Source organism: Mastacembelus armatus, chromosome 17 (genome assembly GCF_900324485.2).
Source record: "Mastacembelus armatus chromosome 17, fMasArm1.2, whole genome shotgun sequence".
NCBI lineage: Eukaryota > Metazoa > Chordata > Actinopteri > Synbranchiformes > Mastacembelidae > Mastacembelus > Mastacembelus armatus.
This window is the reverse complement of record NC_046649.1, coordinates 23,994,004-24,016,933: the sequence shown is the minus strand read 5'-3', so window position 1 is coordinate 24,016,933 and position 22,930 is coordinate 23,994,004. Positions and strand designations below refer to the sequence as shown.

Genomic DNA, 22,930 nt, shown 5'->3' with positions numbered 1-22,930 from the left:
GCCATGAAATGATCATTTTCACTGTTAAACTCAACAGTTTGTCATTTTTCTTTCTCCTTTAAAACCTCAGACTCAACAGAAAACCACATCACTGAGAGCTGAGTTGTCAATCAACAGCTGCAGCCTTATCTGTGGGCCCCAGGGGCTGATGGGAGGTCTGAGGACCCGCTAGAAACCACGTGGTCCTCGTCTGATCTCACAGCTCGTCCTTGTTTGGCCTCAGCTGCATCAGAGCGCCACTTCTCCCCAGGTTCACCAGAGGAAACACCACTGCACAAAATGCTTTTCCTCCCAGCTGCTGCTCTGTGCTGTCTGTGTTCAGGTGAGTGTTTCCAGCCAATCATGAGCCAACAAACTCCACCTGTAACAAACACTGTCACACTGACCTTCATCTGTCTGTTTCTCTACAGCGCTGGTTGTCATGGCAGCAGAGCTGATCCAGGACCAGTTATCTCTGACCAGGAGAGCTGGTCAAACTGTCTCATTCAGCTGTGCAGGAACTGACCAGTGTAACAGTGATTATGTTTTCTGGTACCAGAAGAAAGAGGCAGAAACATTCACAGTGATTCTACATTTTCAAATAAATAATGGTGTCATAGCTAAAGGCTACAACCATCCTCAGAAAGATGATTTCTCAGCTGTGAATAAACAGAACGGCTGTGAGCTGCAGATTCAGAAAGTTAAACCCTCTCATGCAGCCACCTACTACTGCTCCTGTTGGAAGTCTGGCTCCCACAGTGAGAAATGATCCCTGCAGCCTGAACAAAAACCAACAGATGTCAAACAGTGTTTGTGACAGGAAGAGAGCAGTAAACCACAGCCCAGGGTCACATGTTTCACCTCCATCTCAGCCACAGTCATAATGACTCTGATGACAAAATATCATCTTCCTTTTAAACTAATCTTTACTTCCATCCATCCATTTTCTATACCCGCTTTTCCTGAAAGCCAGGGTCACGGGGATCTACTGGAGCCTATCCCAGCTCTCTTTGGGTGAAAGACAGGGGTCCACCCTGGACAGGTCCCCAGTCCATCACAGGGCCACATAGAGACAAACAACCTCACACACTCACACTCACTCCTATGGGCAATTTAGAGTCACCAATCAACCTGACATACATGTTTTTGGCCTGTGGGAGGAAACCAGAGTACCTGGAGAAAACCCACACAAGCACAGGGAGAACATGCAAACTCAAGCCACCATGCTGCCCAAGTAATCTTTACTTAATACAATTAAAATAAACAACATTCAGAACTACAACTGATCCAATATTAAGAAACTGATGTTTCATGAGTGTCTGAACTTCAGGACAATGTCTGAGGTTTATTGTCCATATTCCAAGACCAACTGAAAACACTGCAGCACCTGGTTTGAATCATTTAGCAGATTTTAATAAATGTTAAGAAGTCATTGTCATGAACACAACAATATGTTGGGGTCTTCCAGAAAGCCGGTTTAGTGAAAACTTAGAAGAGAGTTTGACCCTGAGCTGAGGGAAACTTTTTCCTGCACACTTCCTCCAGCTCATCTGGGGGGACACCGAGGCGTTCCCGGGCCAGCCGAGAGACATAGTCCCTCCAGGGTGTCCTGGGTCTTCCCCGTAGCCTCCTCCCTGTTGTGTATTATCCCTGGAAACTAAAAGCCATGCATAGACAAACTGCGTAACCTGTGTATATCTTTGAAAGATCATATCTATATAAGGGGAAGTATTAAATGAGAAGACTGAGCACAGAAGTGTATCAAAAATCTCATTATACTATAAATGAGTGAATTTCCTAAGTATAGCTGGCAACCCTCTTCAATAGGATCACAAACAGTAGAGAAACAACTGGATCCAAGTTGGTGAAGGTGTTTATTCACAAAACACAGCACAGACAAGGTGAGGTACCCCAGGGTATACTGGCCGTGTTCTCCTAAACTCTCTACCTTTATACTTTTGGTCAGAGGGATGGTTTACACCCCATTGGACCACCTTCTTCTTTTAAGGTCACACAGGTTTGCCACCATTAGTTTTCCTTTTTTAGACATATCTGTGTATTGTTCTCCCCTCATTCCTTTCTTAAGATGCTAGGGGACCATGCCCCACCCATCTCTCTCCCCTATAGATGGGCAGGCTTCAACCGCTCTCCATTCTTTATTTAGTTTTGGTGTACATTTACTATGTCTAAGACTTATTTCAGACAAGTCTCAGTCATGTCCATACTTGGTTTCATGTGCATGTCATTGAGGTCTTACATACATGCCATTGATCCCACCTGTTCCCTTTTAGCTATAGTATTTAGTATTTAGTATTTAGTATTTAGCTCCTTTCTCTAATATGGCCTTTACATGAACATGTCTTCAATAACATACACACAGGATACATATTCAGCTTACCCATGGCCTTAGATTTCTGGGATAACACACAACAATGGAAGATGGGGGGAATCACACCAAGACCCAGAAGAAAGAATTGGGCAGGGAGTGGTTCCCCCAGCATCTTTTAAAAAGGAATTGTGGAGAGGCAATGCACCTATGTATCCAAAAAAGGTAATTTAATTGTGGCAAACAGGCATAACTTTGAGATAAAAAGAGGTGGATCAAGGGGTGTGAATCAACCCTATCCGATATCTTGGCCTTTTGATCATGACCCAAAACTCACGACCATAGGTGACAGTTGGAACATAGACTGACCGGTAAATAGAGAGCTTCGTCTTTCGGCTCAGCTCCTATCTCACCACAACGGACCGGTACACCGACCGCATTGCTGCTGCACCGATCCATCTGTCAATCTCCATCCTTCCCTCAGTCTGACTGCACTGACTGAAGCTGCTGCCACAAACCTGGACAAACTCACAGACTCTGTTACATCTTACATCAGTTTCTGTGAGGATATGTGCATTCCCACCCGGACCTTCTTAACACACAACAACGACAAACCGTGGTTCTCTGGAAAACTCAGACAGCTTCGTCAAGCCAAAGGAGATGCCTACAGAAGTCGAGATCGTGTCTTGTATAATCACGCCAGGAACACACTGAATAAGGAGATCAGAGCAGCTAAGAGGAGCTACTCCAAAAAGCTGGAAAACAAGTTTACAGCTAATGACTCTGCTTCAGTGTGGAGAGGCCTGAGGACAATAACCAACTACAGGACTTCATCCCCCTCCTCAATAGGCAATCAAACGCTGGTGAACGATCTGAATGAGTTCTATTGCAGATTTGAATCACCCCCCACCCGCTCTGATTGTCTTCCAGAGCAACCTTTAACACCATTAACACCTCTAACCATTAACCCCCGCTCCTATACTTCAGACCAGTGTGGACGATGTGCGTCGGCTCTTCAGGAAGCAGTAGAGAAGCAAAGCACCAGGACCAGATGGGGTTTCATCAACATGCCTCAGAACCTGTGCTGACCAGCTGGCTCCCATCTTCTCTCTGATCTTCAACAGATCACTGGAGCTGTGTGAAGTCCCTGCATGCTTCAAACGCTCCACCATCATTCCCATCCCCAAGAAGCCAAAAATCACAGGACTCAATGACTACAGACTGGTGGCTTTGACATCTGTGGTCATGAAGTCCTTTGAAAGACTGGTGTAGGCCCACCTGAAGAACATCACTGGACCCTTCCTGGACCCTCTGCAGTTTGCCTACCGATCCAATCGGTCCGTGGATGATGCAGTCAATATGGGGCTGCACTACATCCTGCAACATCTGGACAAACCAGGGACTTATGTAAGGATTCTGTTTGTGGACTTCAGCTCGGCGTTCAACACCATCATCCCATCACTCTCTCCCAGAATAAACTCTCCCAGCTCTCCGTTCCTGACTCTACCTGTCAGTGGATTACAAGCTTCCTGACGGATAGGCAACAGCTAGTGAGGATGGGGAAATTTACTTCTGGCTCCCGCATCACCAGCACCGGCGCCCCCCAGGGGTGTGTTCTCTCCCCACTGCTCTTCTCCCTCTACACAAACGACTGCACCTCCCGTGACTCCTCCGTGAAACTCCTGAAGTTTGCAGATGACACCACTGTCATTGGTCTCATCCAGGACGGTGAAGAGTCTGCATACAGACATGAAGTGGAGCAGCTGGCTTGCTGGTGCAATCACAACAACCTGGAGCTAAACACGCTCAAAACAGTGGAGATGGTTGTGGACTTCAGGAGAAATGCCCCCACCCACCCCCCTCTCACCATCATGAACAGCACTGTGGCACTAGTGGAGTCATTCAGGTTCCTGGGCACCACCATCTCTCAGGACCTGAAGTGGAACTTCCACATCGACTCCATCATGAAGAAGGCCCATCAGAGGTTGTACTTCCTGCGCCAGCTGAAGAAGTTCAACCTTCCACAGACGCTGCTGACCCAGTTCTACTCAGCAGTCATCGAGTCTGTCCTGTGCTCCTCCATCACTGTCTGGTTTAGCTCCGCCTCTAAATCAGACATCCGAAGACTTCAGAGGACAGTTCGGACTGCTGAGAAGATCACCGGTGTTCCCCAACTCACCCTCCAAGACCTGTTCACCTCCAGAGTGAGAAAAAGAGCTCAGAAAATCACTCTGGATGCCACCCACCCAAGCCACCACCTCTTCCAGCTCTTGCCTTCTGGCCGGCGCTTCAGAGCTCCAAACATCAAGACAGCCCGGCACAAACGAAGCTTCATCCCTCAGGCCATCCAACTCTTAAACTCATAGCTCTCCACCATTCCCTCCTACCACCTGCACTATGTCATTGGCACCGTTTTGCTCTTTGCACATCAATTAGTTCCCCTTACATTCTGTCTTCAGGTTATCTGTGCATTTTTCTTTAGTTTTATGTAGCATTTGTTTCTGTAGCATTTATGTTTACTGTTTGATCCTTTGTAGCATTTATATTTATGTCTGTTTGCGCTGGAGTACCCCTCCCTGTACCTAAACAAATTCCTTGTGTGTGTGTGGACACGTGGTAGAAATTTCTTTAAATTTGAGAGTTGCTAATTCTCAGAAAACAACCACAAGTGTGATGAATCATCTCAGGTTTAATCACAGGCCACTAAACCAATAAACAGACAGAACCACACACCATCAGAGGGTCAAGCAAACATTCAACCCCCACATTGGTTTAAATCAGTGACCATTTGCTCTGTCGTAAAATCCCACACACACTTGGCAAAAAAGCTCATTCTGATTCTCATTCTGATTCTGAGTCGTGAACAAGATCCCAAGATACGTAAACTCCTCCACGTGAGGCAGGGTCTCTCCCCTGACCTGAAGGTGGCAGGCCACCTTTTTCCGGTTGAGGACCATGGCCTCGGACTTGAAGGTGCTGATTCTCATCCCCGCCGCTTCACACTCAGTTGCAAAACGCCCCAGTGCACGCTGAAGGTCCTGGCTCGATGAAGCCAACAGGACAACATCATCTGCAAAAAGCAGAGATGAAATCCTTTGGTCCCTGAACTGCCTGCGCCTAGAAATTTACTAGGCAATGCGAACCAAGCTTCTGCTCCGGTTGTACAGAGACGGGATAGCCCGTAACAAAGGGCCCCGGATGCCATACTTCCAGAGCACCTCCTACAGAATGTCACGAGGAACGCGGTCGAATGTCTTCTCCAAGTCCAGAAAACACGTGAACTGGTTGGGCAAACTCCCATGAACCCTTGAGCACCCTAAAGAGAGTATAGAGCTGGTCGAGTATTCCACGACCGAGAAGAAAACCGCATTGGTCCAGGAACAGAGATCACTGAAAGTCCCAGTAAGTGACTCTGGGAAACTAACCTGCTCTCTGGCAGCCTTTCTCCAAGAAACTCTGAGTTTCTGTGTCTCCTCCTGTCAGTCTGCAGAAACTGTCAGGCCACTTCATGTCCCCGTTCATACGGTTCATATGGACGCTCTGATCAGAGTGCATTTATTTTCATGTGAAATCAGTGAGGAGCTGTCAGGAAACCACCAGGTGAGGACCCAAATGCAGACAAAGAACCCAAGAGACGAGACAAGACAGTCTGGTGATGCTGAATTTATTAAAGTCCAGTGAAGACAACACTAACCAGGACTGAAGAGAAAGTCCAGGATGGAGGGAAGATCCACGTACAGGTGGAAAAGCAAAACTCAACAGACACATACTATACAAGACACACTAACAAGACACAGCTGAACCTGATCAATACACTAACGACAAAGGTAAAACAGACAGCGGTCAGGACAGACAGTGACTGCAACCAGCCACCAGGGGGCCATCGACTTACGACTTCACCTCTGGGAGCTGTCAGGGTGGCCATCTTTGTTTTGCCGTGTCATATTAGTCAATCATATTAAATTAGTGTTTAATGATTTTACAGTCCTATGGCAAAGCTGGATTTTAAATAATTAGCATCAATACAAATGTCAGTGTCATTTTCAATGAGTTCTTAGTTTAGCGTGTTAGCATGCTAACACTTGCTAACATGCACATTTCTCCTAAAAACACGTAACAACAAACGGTGATGTGAATGTCACTGGTGCTGCAGGTATTTGTTGATAAACCAAAGTGTTGGACACATTCAAATGTCGACCTGATGGTGGCGCTGGATGAAAAGTCCGAGGATCAGCAAAGTTATTACGGTTCATCCTGAGGGGAACATGAACGTGTGAAGCAGCTGAAATAGTTGTTGAGATGTTTCAGTCTGGACAATAAAGAGAAGAAAAGCAGAGACAGTCGTGTTGATCTGAACATTAGAGAAACACATGATGGAGCTGAAACATGAAACTGGTTCATAATCTGGACTGGTTCACCTCAGCTGACACATTCAGCTGCACCAGGTTTTTGTTGCACTCTCTCTCACTGTGGGGGGGGAGATACCTCAGTCTTGGCTCTGGGACTAAACTGGTTGTAACAGGTAAGAACAAACTTTTCTTTCCCTTCAGTTGTTTTATTGTGAAGTGTAAAATGTGTTTAAAGTCAGTTTCTGATGCTTCAGACTTTCCATGTTAGTTTTCCATCATTAGTCCAGAGTTCCTTCTGCAGCCGTTCTTAAATAAAAAAGTTCAACAACATGTGAACAGATGTTTAAATGTCAGTGCACACCAGAAGGAATTCTTGATTTCTGCAGGAGCTCAAAGAGTTTTAAGAGTCCAGAAAGTTTTCTATTGGAACGGGGCTGTGGATTCTCATCAGCTGCTGTTTAATGAAGGCTCACACTGTTTCTCAGTGATGGGCAAGACTCTTCATATTCACTCGTTCTTTATCGTTGAAAGGTTTTAAATGTTATTTCACTTTAAAGACAAAATGCATTTTAATATTCTCATGGAAATATGATATTTAAAGAATTACACTTATGACAATATATAAATTTTACATTATTGTAAATATTAAAAAAATACCTGTTTAATATATTGTATAAAATATCACGTTAGTGTAATATAATGACGAGCTTAATATTTAGATGAAACGTATGAAATACATTGTACATGATGACATATAATTATCTCCTTTATTAGCTTTGTATATACGTTTCTACTTCACAATAAAAATATGTTGTCACTGATACAGAAAAATCAACACTAATAGATTTAACATTAACAAATAAACCTCATCAGTTTGTTGGCAGTGGAGGTTTTGCCTTAAATGTGAGTGATCCCTGCCACATGTTTTGTATCAGAGATCCAAGGCAAAAAAAGATTCCACTGTGTATTATTCCGAAGAGACTTCAGACTTTTGGAAGACCAGGCTTTTCTTTGTGATTTGTATTATAGTGATCTCTCCAGGGTTTGTGCTAGTCCAGATCCAGAATTAGCCCTGAGTGAATTCATAGAAACCTTTAACACCACAGCAAATAAACACGGACCATTTAAGATCCTTAGGATTAGAAGTAGAACTAACCCTTGGTTTACAAATAATGTCTGGGATTTGTTCATGTCCAGAGACAGAGCCGCTCAAACTAACCAACTGACTGGCAGGCCTTTAGACAGCTGAGGAATAACTGTGTGGAGACTATTATATTTGCTAAAGGTAGTTATTTTATTGAACATCGGTCTGATAAAGAAAATCCTCCCAATTTGTGGAAAACCCTTTAGAGGTTGAATGGTGGTTTTATGTCGTCTCTACCCAATAATCTCTCAACTGACACTGTTTTCATCTCAGATAAGGAACAAATGTGGAGCTTTTATACTTATTTTATCTTATCTAGTGACGTTTTTAATAAACAAGAATCAGGCAAAATTTCTGATGTTGAGCTAAGTCCATTTAGCAGGAAGAAGGATTATTCAAGTCCTTATTCATTTATGCCTGAGGCCACTATCTGTCCAGGAAATTTTTTATCATTTGCTTTCAGTTCAATTAAAAAAAGCCACAGGAGCAGATCAGTTCCATCCTAAGTTTTTACAAACAGCTGCTCCTGTTATCACATTTGCTGTGACGCAGATTTTCTTATTGAAAAACTTCAGTCACTTGGTTTTTACAACAACGTTTGTAAATGGCTCCAGAATGATCTTAGTAAATAAGTCAAGCAATAGTTGCAGATGATGATCTAGAACTTTTTCAATCACTTTTAAATGCTCTTATTTGACCAATGTTCTTGTTTTAGTTATTTTTTTAAATTGATCATTTTAATGTTTTATTTCATTTTATTTTTATGGTCTTTTAATTTATTGAAATTCATTTTATTTATGTAAATAGTATATCCTGTGGTTCCTTATCTGTTGTAAACCCTATATTGTGTCTACAGGGCACCATTGCAAACCAGAGCTAGACTCTCAACTGTTGTCTAAATAAAGGTTAAATATAACTGAAGATATTTTCCAATAGTAACTGTATTGATGAGGACTTTAGTGATCAGAGTCCATGTAGTTTCCAGGATCAGACTGAATGTAGTGCAGTGCTGGAAGCTGCTGTTGACTGTGGGAATGTGTGTCTGTGCTGCTTGTTGCTGCTGTCAAACTTCAGATGAGCAGGTAGTGAAGCCTGTGGTGAGCGTGTACCCAGCAGCATCCAGAGCCCACCTGGAGGGGAAGAGCTCCCTGCTGTGTCTGGCCTCAGCCATGTTTCCTCCTTTGGTCCAGTTCTCCTGGAAAAGACAGAAGGAGAACGGCCAGCTGGAGGAGCTGCCCTCTGCTGAGGGAGAGCAGCTGGAGCTCAGGGAGTCGGGACGCACCGCCGCCATCCTGCTGGTCCACCACCCAGAGAACAGCAGGTATAAATACCGCTGCTACGTGGAGCACGAGGGGGGCAGAGTGGAGGCCCAAACAGAACAAGGTAATGAAGGCTTGGTGACTGTGTTCAGCAGTGATTCAGCTTCATGTGGAGACGCTGTCAAACAGAGCAGAGCAGCAGAGGACTGACATTTGTCACTGCAGCTCCAAACATTTGACTCCTTTTCTGTTTCAGAGGTTCCAGCTCCAGCAGCCTCCTGTCCTCCAGAGAGAGAGCCAGCAGACCTGCCAGCTGTGCAGCAAGCTGACTGTAAGAGCAGCTGCTGCCTCTCTGCATGGACAGCTCCAATGTTGTGCTGCAGTTAGGGCTGCATATCAGTCTGTTGACTTTCTGCTCAGCATTGAAGCACTGACACATATACTAATATAGACGACACTAAACCTGGGCCTTTGAGGCTGCTACAACAACTTTAGGGACTAGATCTCAAAGCTCCACTGATTCATCTTTCTACATTCAGAATGAATCTAATGACTGTGTGTGAAGTCAAAGGGCAGACAGGGGTTTGTTCACTTGGTGTGGAGTTCTTCTGCCCCCAAGTGGCTGCACAAACAAAATGTATGAGTCCAGCATCAAACTCATAATAACCTGTGTCTGTTTCAATCCTTTTCTGTTGCAGTGGTTCCCCTGGATCCCCTGGATCCTGTCCAGTCTCAGTGCAGGGTGAAGCTGCTCTGTCTGCTGTACACAGTGCTGATAGTGAAGAGTCTGCTGTACTGCTGTGGACTCTCTCTGCTGATGAGCCTCAGAAACAAGGGACCGTCCACCTGCTGCTCACATGCTGACTGACTGTTTTCTGCTCACCTTTTCTCACCATCACATCTCATCCCTTCATCTCATTCATCACTTTCAACACTTTTCACAAATGTCACTTATATCATGTTGTGTTGCTTTGGACAATGTTTCTCTATATGCACACGTTTGATACAGTCATTGGAAAAACGATTTTGAAGCTTTTCTTCTTTCCTGCTTTTAATTGTGACCTGAACTGAAAGTGAAGCTTAATTATCAGGTGTGTGGCAAATATTTTACTGTTTGTATGATTTTTGCTGTTATTGTGTTTCTTTTTCATACATTATGCAGAGAGTGGCAGGTTTGTCAAACTCTTTCAGTGTAACATTCTCAATAAACTGAAAAATCAGTGTCTGTGTGAAATAAACATATTTGTGTTTTGGCTTTAAGTTTGATTTTAGAGGAAGAAAATAGAAATGGATTCAACTGTGTCAGTGAATTCACTTTGTTCAGAAATATTTCTAAAAATATTTTTAATAAAATGCAAAGAACAAAAAAAATGATTAGGAACATGAATCTGTGATATATAGTCCAGTAAGTGTGGGTGTTGTCAGAAGGATCTATGTTGTGTTTGTTATTTAGCACATTTACCATATTTTACAACTGTGTCAGTGTTGATGTCAAACTCTACGCTGATGACACTGTTGTGTACACACATGAATAAAACACCATGGAAAGGTAAATAACATTTTTATACAGTATCAATTAATTTACACCATATTTCAAATGTATATTAAGTCACATATACAGTATGAGTGATTTACTATCAACTGAAAGTCTGTTTAAATTTATACATATACTAGGACGCTATTTACAAGCTGCTTAAAAATTACTGCTGTGAGGAAAAACATCATTTATACTGAAAATAAAACTTTAGCAGATGTTAAACATGATACGATTGAGTTTAATTTAGAAAATGACCAAGGACACAAGTGACTGACAGGAGGGCCACAGTCTCCTGTTAGGGCCCCAGAGCAAAGGCAGCTGTGGCCCCTGCTCAGCCCCAACACAACTTTACAGAGGTGTTTATTTTCATCACAGCAGTTCAACATGAAGTGATCATTTTCACTGTGGCTGATGGCGTCCTGGGGGATCTCCTCCCAGACCTGGATCTAACACCTATGCTGACTGGCACCCCACTCGTACCGCGCAACATACACTGACTGAACTACAGGCCCAGTTCTAGGTTCAGTAGGAGTGGGGGAACAAGTACAAAACTCGATCTGAGACCAGGCACTTTGAACACATGCTGACGCTTTAATAAACAGCAATAAATAACTATACACAGTAACAACAACAATATCAACAATCCTGCAGGTGAGTGATGCTTTTTTCACAGACTTCAGAAATGATTATGCTTCAATATCTGTCCTGGTTGGACAGTTCAGGTTAACTTCTCTAGATCAGTGTGTGACACAGTGTGTGTTACTAAACTCACCACCAACCTCAATGTGTCTGTGGGGACATGAATGTCTTTTGTGTTTCTGCATCTTTGTGACCCAGATTTTTTATTTTCCATCAGATTCAAATCAAGATGCAGAAACTTTTCCCTGAACAAGTTCAATGAAACAGAAAAGTATGTGGGAAAGAATCATTTAGAAAAGACATGGAAATAATGGACTTTTAATTTCCTGCCATGAAATGATCATTTTCACTGTTAAACTCAACAGTTTGTCATTTTTCTTTCTCCTTTAAAACCTCAGACTCAACAGAAAACCACACCACTGAGACCTGAGCTGTCAATCAACAGCTGCAGCCTCATCTGTGGGCCCAAGGGGCTGATGGGAGGTCTGAGGACCCGTTAGAAACCACGTGGTCCTCGTCTGATCTCACAGCTCGTCCTTGTTTGGCCTCAGCTGCATCAAAGTGCCACTTCTCCCCAGGTTCACCAGAGGAAACACCACTGCACAAAATGCTTTTTCTCCCAGCTGCTGCTCTGTGCTGTCTGTGTTCAGGTGAGTGTTTCCAGCCAATCAGGAGCCAACAAACTCCACCTGTAACAAACACTGTCACACTGACCTTCATCTGTCTGTTTCTCTACAGCACTGGTTGTCATGGCAGCAGAGCTGATCCAGGACCAGTTATCTCTGACCAGGAGAGCTGGTCAAACTGTCTCATTCAGCTGTGCAGGAACTGACAAGTGTTACAATAATTATATTTACTGGTACCAGAAGAAAGAGACAGAAACATTCACAGTGATTCTACGTATTCAAAGAAATAATGGTGTCATAGCTAAAGGCTACAACCATCCTCAGAAAGATGATTTCTCAGCTGTGATGAAACAGAACGGCTGTGAGCTGCAGATTCAGAAAGTTAATCCCTCTCATGCAGCCACCTACTACTGCTCCTGTTGGAAGTCTGGCTCCCACAGTGAGAAATGATCCCTGCAGCCTGAACAAAAACCAACAGATGTCAAACAGTGTTTGTGACAGGAAGAGAGCAGTAAACCACAGCCCAGGGTCACATGTTTCACCTCCATCTCAGCCACAGTCATAATGATTCTGATGACAAAATATCATCTTCCTTTTAAACTCATCTTTACTTCCATCCATCCATTTTCTATACCCGCTTTTCCTGAAAGCCAGGGTCACAGGGATCTACTGGAGCCTATCCCAGCTCTCTTTGGGTGAAAGGCAGGGGTCCACCCTGGACAGGTCCCCAATCCATCACAGGGCCACATAGAGACAAACAACCTCACACACTCACACTCACTCCTATGGGCAATTTAGAGTCACCAATCAACCTGACATACATGTTTTTGGCCTGTGGGAGGAAACCAGAGTACCTGGAGAAAACCCACACAAGCACAGGGAGAACATGCAAACTCAAGCCACCATGCTGCCCAAGTAATCTTTACTTAATACAGTTAAAATAAACAACATTCAGAACTACAACTGATCCAATATTAAGAAACTGATGTTTCATGAGTGTCTGAACTTCAGGACAATGTCTGAGGTTTATTGTCCATATTCCAAGACCAACTGAAAACACTGCAGCACCTGGTTTGAATCATTTAGCAGATTTTAATAAATGTTAAGAAGTCATTGTCATGAACACAACAATATGTTGGGGTCTTCCAGAAAGCCGGTTTAGTGAAAACTTAGAAGAGAGTTTGACCCTGAGCTGAGGGAAACTTTTTCCTGCACACTTCCTCCAGCTCATCTGGGGGGACACCGAGGCGTTCCCGGGCCAGCCGAGAGACATAGTCCCTCCAGGGTGTCCTGGGTCTTCCCCGTAGCCTCCTCCCTGTTGTGTATTATCCCTGGAAACTAAAAGCCATGCATAGACAAACTGCGTAACCTGTGTATATCTTTGAAAGATCATATCTATATAAGGGGAAGTATTAAATGAGAAGACTGAGCACAGAAGTGTATCAAAAATCTCATTATACTATAAATGAGTGAATTTCCTAAGTATAGCTGGCAACCCTCTTCAATAGGATCACAAACAGTAGAGAAACAACTGGATCCAAGTTGGTGAAGGTGTTTATTCACAAAACACAGCACAGACAAGGTGAGGTACCCCAGGGTATACTGGCCGTGTTCTCCTAAACTCTCTACCTTTATACTTTTGGTCAGAGGGATGGTTTACACCCCATTGGACCACCTTCTTCTTTTAAGGTCACACAGGTTTGCCACCATTAGTTTTCCTTTTTTAGACATATCTGTGTATTGTTCTCCCCTCATTCCTTTCTTAAGATGCTAGGGGACCATGCCCCACCCATCTCTCTCCCCTATAGATGGGCAGGCTTCAACCGCTCTCCATTCTTTATTTAGTTTTGGTGTACATTTACTATGTCTAAGACTTATTTCAGACAAGTCTCAGTCATGTCCATACTTGGTTTCATGTGCATGTCATTGAGGTCTTACATACATGCCATTGATCCCACCTGTTCCCTTTTAGCTATAGTATTTAGTATTTAGTATTTAGTATTTAGCTCCTTTCTCTAATATGGCCTTTACATGAACATGTCTTCAATAACATACACACAGGATACATATTCAGCTTACCCATGGCCTTAGATTTCTGGGATAACACACAACAATGGAAGATGGGGGGAATCACACCAAGACCCAGAAGAAAGAATTGGGCAGGGAGTGGTTCCCCCAGCATCTTTTAAAAAGGAATTGTGGAGAGGCAATGCACCTATGTATCCAAAAAAGGTAATTTAATTGTGGCAAACAGGCATAACTTTGAGATAAAAAGAGGTGGATCAAGGGGTGTGAATCAACCCTATCCGATATCTTGGCCTTTTGATCATGACCCAAAACTCACGACCATAGGTGACAGTTGGAACATAGACTGACCGGTAAATAGAGAGCTTCGTCTTTCGGCTCAGCTCCTATCTCACCACAACGGACCGGTACACCGACCGCATTGCTGCTGCACCGATCCATCTGTCAATCTCCATCCTTCCCTCAGTCTGACTGCACTGACTGAAGCTGCTGCCACAAACCTGGACAAACTCACAGACTCTGTTACATCTTACATCAGTTTCTGTGAGGATATGTGCATTCCCACCCGGACCTTCTTAACACACAACAACGACAAACCGTGGTTCTCTGGAAAACTCAGACAGCTTCGTCAAGCCAAAGGAGATGCCTACAGAAGTCGAGATCGTGTCTTGTATAATCACGCCAGGAACACACTGAATAAGGAGATCAGAGCAGCTAAGAGGAGCTACTCCAAAAAGCTGGAAAACAAGTTTACAGCTAATGACTCTGCTTCAGTGTGGAGAGGCCTGAGGACAATAACCAACTACAGGACTTCATCCCCCTCCTCAATAGGCAATCAAACGCTGGTGAACGATCTGAATGAGTTCTATTGCAGATTTGAATCACCCCCCACCCGCTCTGATTGTCTTCCAGAGCAACCATTAACACCTCCAACCATCAACCCCCTCTCCCACGCTCCGACACTTCAGACCAGTGTGGACGATGTGTGTCAGCTCTTCAGGAAGCAGAAGAGAAGGAAAGCACCTGGACCAGATGGGGTTTCATCAACATGCCTCAGAACCTGTGCTGACCAGCTGGCTCCCATCTTCTCTCTGATCTTCAACAGATCACTGGAGCTGTGTGAAGTCCCTGCATGCTTCAAACGCTCCACCATCATTCCCATCCCCAAGAAGCCAAAAATCACAGGACTCAATGACTACAGACTGGTGGCTCTGACATCTGTGGTCATGAAGTCCTTTGAAAGACTGGTGTTGGCCCACCTGAAGAACATCACTGGACCCTCCCTGGACCCTCTGCAGTTTGCCTACCGATCCAATCGGTCCGTGGATGATGCAGTCAATATGGGGCTGCACTACATCCTGCAACATCTGGACAAACCAGGGACTTATGTAAGGATTCTGTTTGTGGACTTCAGCTCGGCGTTCAACACCATCATCCCATCACTCTCTCCCAGAATAAACTCTCCCAGCTCTCCGTTCCTGACTCTACCTGTCAGTGGATTACAAGCTTCCTGACGGATAGGCAACAGCTAGTGAGGATGGGGAAATTTACTTCTGGCTCCCACATCTCCAGCACCGGCGCCCCCCAGGGGTGTGTTCTCTCCCCACTGCTCTTCTCCCTCTACACAAACGACTGCACCTCCCGTGACTCCTCCGTGAAACTCCTGAAGTTTGCAGATGACACCACTGTCATTGGTCTCGTCCAGGACGGTGAAGAGTCTGCATACAGACATGAGGTGGAGCAGCTGGCTTGCTGGTGCAATCACAACAACCTGGAGCTAAACACGCTCAAAACAGTGGAGATGGTTGTGGACTTCAGGAGAAATGCCCCCACCCACCCCCCTCTCACCATCATGAACAGCACTGTGGCACTAGTGGAGTCATTCAGGTTCCTGGGCACCACCATCTCTCAGGACCTGAAGTGGAACTTCCACATCGACTCCATCATGAAGAAGGCCCAGCAGAGGTTGTACTTCCTGCGCCAGCTGAAGAAGTTTAACCTTCCACAGACGCTGCTGACCCAGTTCTACTCAGCAGTCATCGAGTCTGTCCTGTGCTCCTCCATCACTGTCTGGTTTAGCTCCGCCTCTAAATCAGACATCCGAAGACTTCAGAGGACAGTTCGGACTGCTGAGAAGATCACCGGTGTTCCCCAACTCACCCTCCAAGACCTGTTCACCTCCAGAGTGAGAAAAAGAGCTCAGAAAATCACTCTGGATGCCACCCACCCGAGTCACCACCTCTTCCAGCTCTTACCCTCTGGCCGGCGCTTCAGAGCTCCAAACATCAAGACAGCCCGGCACAAACGAAGCTTCATCCCTCAGGCCATCCAACTCTTAAACTCATAGCTCTCCACCATTCCCTCCTACCACCTGCACTATGTCATTGGCACCGTTTTGCTCTTTGCACATCAATTAGTTCCCCTTACATTCTGTCTTCAGGTTATCTGTGCATTTTTCTTTAGTTTTATGTTTTTTATGTTTTGTTTCTGTAGCATTTATGTTTACTGTTTGATCCTTTGTAGCATTTGTATTTATGTCTGTTTGCGCTGGAGTACCCCTCCCTGTACCTAAACAAATTCCTTGTGTGTGTGTGGACACGTGGTAGAAATTTCTTTAAATTTGAGAGTTGCTAATTCTCAGAAAACAACCACAAGTGTGATGAATCATCTCAGGTTTAATCACAGGCCACTAAACCAATAAACAGACAGAACCACACACCATCAGAGGGTCAAGCAAACATTCAACCCCCACATTGGTTTAAATCAGTGACCATTTGCTCTGTCGTAAAATCCCACACACACTTGGCAAAAAAGCTCATTCTGATTCTCATTCTGATTCTGAGTCGTGAACAAGATCCCAAGATACGTAAACTCCTCCACGTGAGGCAGGGTCTCTCCCCTGACCTGAAGATGGCAGGCCACCTTTTTCCGGTTGAGGACCATGGCCTCGGACTTGAAGGTGCTGATTCTCATCCCCGCCGCTTCACACTCAGTTGCAAAACGCCCCAGTGCACGCTGAAGGTCCTGGCTCGATGAAACCAACAGGACAACATCATCTGCAAAAAGCAGAGATGAAATCCTTTGGTCCCTGAACTGGCTGCGCCTAGAAATATACTAGGCAATACGAACCAAGCTTCTGCTCCGGTTGTACAGAGACCGGATAGCCCGTAACAAAGGGCCCCGGATGCCATACTTCCAGAGCACCTCCTACAGAATGTCACGAGGAACGCGGTCGAATGTCTTCTCCAAGTCCAGAAAACACGTGAACTGGTTGGGCAAACTCCCATGAACCCTCGAGCACCCTAAAGAGAGTATAGAGCTGGTCGAGTGTTCCACGACCGAGAAGAAAACCGCATTGGTCCAGGAACAGAGATCACTGAAAGTCCCAGTAAGTGACTCTGGGAAACTAACCTGCTCTCTGGCAGCCTTTCTCCAAGAAACTCTGAGTTTCTGTGTCTCCTCCTGTCAGTCTGCAGAAACTGTCAGGCCAATTCATGTCCCCGTTCATACGGTTCATATGGACGCTCTGATCAGAGTGCATTTATTTTCATGTGAAATCAGTGAGGAGCTGTCAGGAAACCACCAGGTGAGGACCCAAATGCAGACAAAGAACCCAAGAGACGAGACAAGACAGTCTGGTGATGCTGAATTTATTAAAGTCCAGTGAAGACAACACTAACCAGGACTGAAGAGAAAGTCCAGGATGGAGGGAAGATCCACGTACAGGTGGAAAAGCAAAACACAACAGACACATACTATACAAGACACACTAACAAGACACAGCTGAACCTGATCAATACACTAACAACAAAGGTAAAACAAACAGCGGTCAGGACAGACAGTGACTGCAACCAGCCACCAGGGGGCCATCGACTTACGACTTCACCTCTGGGAGCTGTCAGGGCGGCCATCTTTGTTTTGCCGTGTCATATTAGTCAATCATATTAAATTAGTGTTTTATGATTTTACAGTCCTATGGCAAAGCTGGATTTTAAATAATTAGCATCAATACAAATGTCAGTGTCATTTTCAATGAGTTCTTAGTTTAGCGTGTTAGCATGCTAACACTTGCTAACATGCACATTTCTCCTAAAGACACGTAACAACAAAAGGTGATGTGAATGTCATTGGTGCTGCAGGTATTTGTTGATAAACCAAAGTGTTGGACACATTCAAATGTCGACCTGATGGTGGCGCTGGATGAAAAGTCCGAGGATCAGCAAAGTTATTACGGTTCATCCTGAGGGGAACATGAACGTGTGAAGCAGCTGAAATAGTTGTTGAGATGTTTCAGTCTGGACAATAAAGAGAAGAAAAGCAGAGACAGTCGTGTTGATCTGAACATTAGAGAAACACATGATGGAGCTGAAACATGAAACTGGTTCATAATCTGGACTGGTTCACCTCAGCTGACACATTCAGCTGCACCAGGTTTTTGTTGCACTCTCTCTCACTGTGGGGGGGGAACTGTGTACCTCATCTATGGCTCTGGGACTAAACTGGTTGTAACAGGTAAGAACAAACTTTTCTTTCCCTTCAGTTGTTTTATTGTGAAGTGTAAAATGTGTTTAAAGTCAGTTTCTGCTGCTTCAGACTTTCCATGTTAGTTTTCCATCATTAGTCCAGAGTTCCTTCTGCAGCCGTTCTTAAATGAAAAAGTTCAACAACATGTGAACAGATGTTTAAATGTCAGTGCACACCAGAAGGAATTCTTGATTTCTGCAGGAGCTCAAAGAGTTTTAAGAGTCCAGAAAGTTTTCTATTGGAACTGGGCTGTGGATTCTCATCAGCTGCTGTTTAATGAAGGCTCACACTGTTTTTCTTTTCTCTCTTCTCTCTCCTGAAAGAAATGAAATTCCACATGAATGATTGTGGAGGATTTTCCTGCTCAGTTGACTTTTTGAACAAAATCTGGAATTAATCAAAGTGAATTTCAGTGATGAGCAGGATTCTTCACATTCACTCTCAGTCTTTACAGCATTTAAATGTTATTTTGCTATGAAGAAAATTATACTTCAATATAGTCTTGGAATTAACATCTTTAAAAAATGTACACATTTTTTTATATTATAAATATTTTACATTGTAAATATTGATTTAGTAATAAAAATATTAATGTACAGGAAAAATCAGTATTATGTATAATAACACACATATCTGTGTAATGAACATTAAAAGGTTTAGTAATTAACATTAATAATAAACGTAATGTGTATATAATACATTGTGTATTAGTTATACAGTATAACACTCATATATATGATTCTGTTTTACAATTTAAATATTTTGTAAAAGGTTAATCATGTATATCTGATGAACGAACCTCAATTTATGGAAGAGTGAAAATGTGGAAAATACTTTAATAATGAGGAAAAATATTTTAAATCAAGACAAAATTTAACTGTATTGAGCTTTAACTCTAACGACTGTTTCCTGAAGTGCAAAGCAAAAAGGATAAAACTACAAAAATAAACGATTAAATAAAATGCAAAGGAAATTACAGTATAAAAAACTATATATATATATACCTGCCTGAACAAAGCAGCAGGTTCAATATCCAAACAACTTGCAGACAAAATATATGTATTTTCTTAATTACATATGTTTTCCAGTTATAACTGTCCAATACAGACTTTCTAACATTTATTGAACTACACCATGACTTTACTATAATGTAGAGTTTATTCAGATTTTAATGATGGTAAAAAACACGAAGTTGAGATTTTATTATATTTGGTACAAAATGGAATTTAGTGTAAATATAAAACATTTTGTAACTGAGGTTTATACAGAGAAATTAAAGCTGTGTAGAAAAGAAAACACAAAAACATGTTGACACTATTTTAGTCAAACCAAATCTATTGTAGAAAAATGTGTTTGTATTTTTGTTAGGAATAAATTCTTTAATACGACAGTAAACCCTCGAAATTCACAGGGGTTACATTCCTAAAGCATCTGAGAATTGTGAAAAACTGCGAATTTTGGATGTGGTCAAAAAAAAAAAAGCCTATAAATGTCTAAACCCTAAATATGTCCCCAGACATGCTCCCAAAACACTTTAATTTATTCTCAAACTCAGTTTAACACATTATTAGTAAATAAATCAGTGACGAAAATTAGTAAATTATATTGTTCTTAATAATTTAGCTCTAAAATGCCTAAAAAATTATATGTTGCCATGAAAAAAGCCATAAAAACTGGAGAATATTTGTGGTTTCTGCAAACAACTGTTAGTTAGGTTCTAAGGAAAAATCCACGAATGACGGAGACAGTGAACTCTGAACTGCGACTTCACGGGGTCGACTGTATTTATATCAGGAAATATCTGTTCATGCTGTTAATCTTCTGACTGTCAGTGGATTTTAAAAACAGTCAAATATGTGATTAAAACTATTGCAGATATATTGATATTATATTGTGCTGATACATATATTCTCATCTTCTGATATTTAGACGTTAAATAGAAATGGACAGAGTTGAGATATTGCTGCCATCTTTGTCTTTGCTGTTGTTGCTGCTGTCAAACTTCAGATGAGCAGGTAGTGAAGCCTGTGGTGAGCGTGTACCCAGCAGCATCCAGAGCCCACCTGGAGGGGAAGAGCTCCCTGCTGTGTCTGGCCTCAGCCATGTTTCCTCCTCTGGTCCAGTTCTCCTGGAAAAGACAGAAGGAGAACGGCCAGCTGGAGGAGCTGCCCCCTGCTGAGGGAGAGCAGCTGGAGCTCAGGGAGTCGGGACGCACCGCCGCCATCCTGCTGGTCCATCAGCCAGAGAACAGCACGTATAAATACCGCTGCTACGTGGAGCACGAGGGGGGCAGAGTGGAGGCCCAAACAGAACAAGGTAATGAAGACTTGGTGACTGTGTTCAGCAGTGATTCAGCTTCATGTGGAGACCCTGTCAAACAGAGCAGAGCAGCAGAGGACTGACATTTGTCACTGCAGCTCCAAACATTTGACTCCTTTTCTGTTTCAGAGGTTCCAGCACCAGCAGCCTCCTGTCCTCCAGAGAGAGAGCCAGCAGACCTGCCAGCTGTGCAGCAAGCTGACTGTAAGAGCAGCTGCTGCCTCTCTGCATGGACAGCTCCAATGTTGTGCTGCAGTTAGGGCTGCATATCAGTCTGTTGACTTTCTGCTCAGCATTGAAGCACCGACACATATACTAATATAGACGACACTAAACCTGGGCCTTTGAGGCTGCTACAACAACTTTTGGGGCTAGATCTCAAAGCTCCACTGATTCATCTTTCTACATTCAGAATGAATCTAATGACTGTGTGTGAAGTCAAAGGGCAGACAGGAGTTTGTTCACTTGGTGTGGAGTTCTTCTGCCCCCAAGTGGCTGCACAAACACAATGTATGAGTCCAGCATCAAACTCATAATAACCTGTGTCTGTTTCAATCCTTTTCTGTTGCAGTGGTTCCCCTGGATCCTCTGGATCCTGTCCAGTCTCAGTGCAGGGTGAAGCTGCTCTGTCTGCTGTACACAGTGCTGATAGTGAAGAGTCTGCTGTACTGCTGTGGACTCTCTCTGCTGATGAGCCTCAGAAACAAGGGACCGTCCACCTGCTGCTCACATGCTGACTGACTGTTTTCTGCTCACCTTTTCTCACCGTCACATCTCATCCCTTCATCTCATTCATCACTTTCAGCACTTTTCACAAATGTCACTTATATCATGTTGTGTTGCTTTGGACAATGTTTCTCTATATGCACATGTTTGATACAGTCATTGGAAAAATGATTTTGAAGCTTTTCTTCTTTCCTACTTTTAATTGTGACCTGAACTGAACATGAAGCTTAATTATCAGGTGTGTGGCAAATATTTTACTGTTTGTATGATTTTTGCTGTTATTGTGTTTCTTTTTCATACATTATGCAGAGAGTGGCAGGTTTGTCAAATTCTTTCAATGTAACATTCTCAATAAACTGACAAATCAGTCTTTGTGTTTTATAAACATTTTCGTATTTATGGTTTTAATTTTAATTTTAGAGCAAGAAATTACAAATAGATTCAACTGTCTTGGATGGTGTAATTAATTTCAGTGTGGTTAAAAATATTTCAAAAATATTTTAATAAAGTAAAAAGAACAAGAAAAACAAACAATATCAAACTGTGACATACAGTCCAGTAGGAATGGGTGATGACTGGAGGATCCTTTTTGGTTTGTTTTATCATTTATAACATTTTTATATTTATAGAAATTTTTGAGCATGAAATTAGAACTATGTTGGACTGTGAAAGTAATTTCACTTTGCTTTGAAATATTTCTAAAATGATTTAAATGAAATGCAAAGAAAGAAATCATAAAACTGTGACATACAGTCCAGTAGTTGTTGGTGCTGCCAGTAGGGTCCATGATGAGTTTGTCTATCAGCAAATTTACCGTAAATGTGCTGATGTCAAACTCTACACTGATGACACTGTTGTTTATGCACATATATAAAACATGGAAAGCTACCAAAAATTAATATAGAGATAGATTTTGAAATCATTTACAACTTATATGAAATGTATGCTAAGTCCCATATAAAATTTTAAATTATTTACTGGCTACTAAAAGTCTGTTTAAATGTGTATTTGTATTATATATATTTTAGAACATCATTTACAGGCTGCTTAAAATAATCCTACAGCTGCACTGGTCACATCATTCATACTAAAAACAGAAATTTAACTGATGTTAAACATGAAATAATTAGCAGTTCGACAGGAAACAGTGTGTGTTACTAAACTCACCACTAACCTGAATGTGTCTGTGGGGACATGATTCTTGTTTTTCTGCATCATCGTGACCCAAATTTTTTATCTGCCGTCAGATTCAAATCAAGAAACCTGCAGAAACTTTTCATTGAATAGGTTCAGAAAAACAGAAACATCTATGGAAAAGAATCTTTTAGAAAATAGAAAAAAAAACTTTTAAACCTTAATGTTCCTGCCATGAAATGATCATGTCACATTATTCTTTCTACTTTAAAACCTCAGACTCAACAGAAAACCACACCACTGAGAGCTGAGCTGTTGATCAACAGCTGCAGCCTTATCTGTG

General features: G+C 42.8%; 2 protein-coding genes across 2 annotated transcripts; both read left to right on the top strand.

Moving 5' to 3' along the window:
* Positions 1–120: 120 nt before the first annotated feature.
* LOC113134434 (immunoglobulin lambda-1 light chain-like) lies at positions 121–10,278 on the top strand. The gene is made up of 7 exons (XM_033325665.1): positions 121–322; positions 411–737; positions 4,813–4,819; positions 6,796–6,827; positions 8,873–9,181; positions 9,314–9,388; positions 9,756–10,278. The coding sequence occupies exons 1-7, from the start codon at positions 280–282 to the stop codon at positions 9,923–9,925; spliced, it is 963 nt and encodes a 320-aa protein (XP_033181556.1). The 5' UTR covers positions 121–279; the 3' UTR covers positions 9,926–10,278.
* A 1,493-nt stretch (positions 10,279–11,771) lies between these two features.
* LOC113134438 (immunoglobulin lambda-1 light chain-like) lies at positions 11,772–21,823 on the top strand. Its single transcript, XM_026313817.1, has 6 exons — positions 11,772–11,883; positions 11,972–12,286; positions 18,352–18,396; positions 20,416–20,724; positions 20,857–20,931; positions 21,299–21,823. The coding sequence occupies exons 1-6, from the start codon at positions 11,841–11,843 to the stop codon at positions 21,466–21,468; spliced, it is 957 nt and encodes a 318-aa protein (XP_026169602.1). The 5' UTR covers positions 11,772–11,840; the 3' UTR covers positions 21,469–21,823.
* Positions 21,824–22,930: the final 1,107 nt, after the last annotated feature.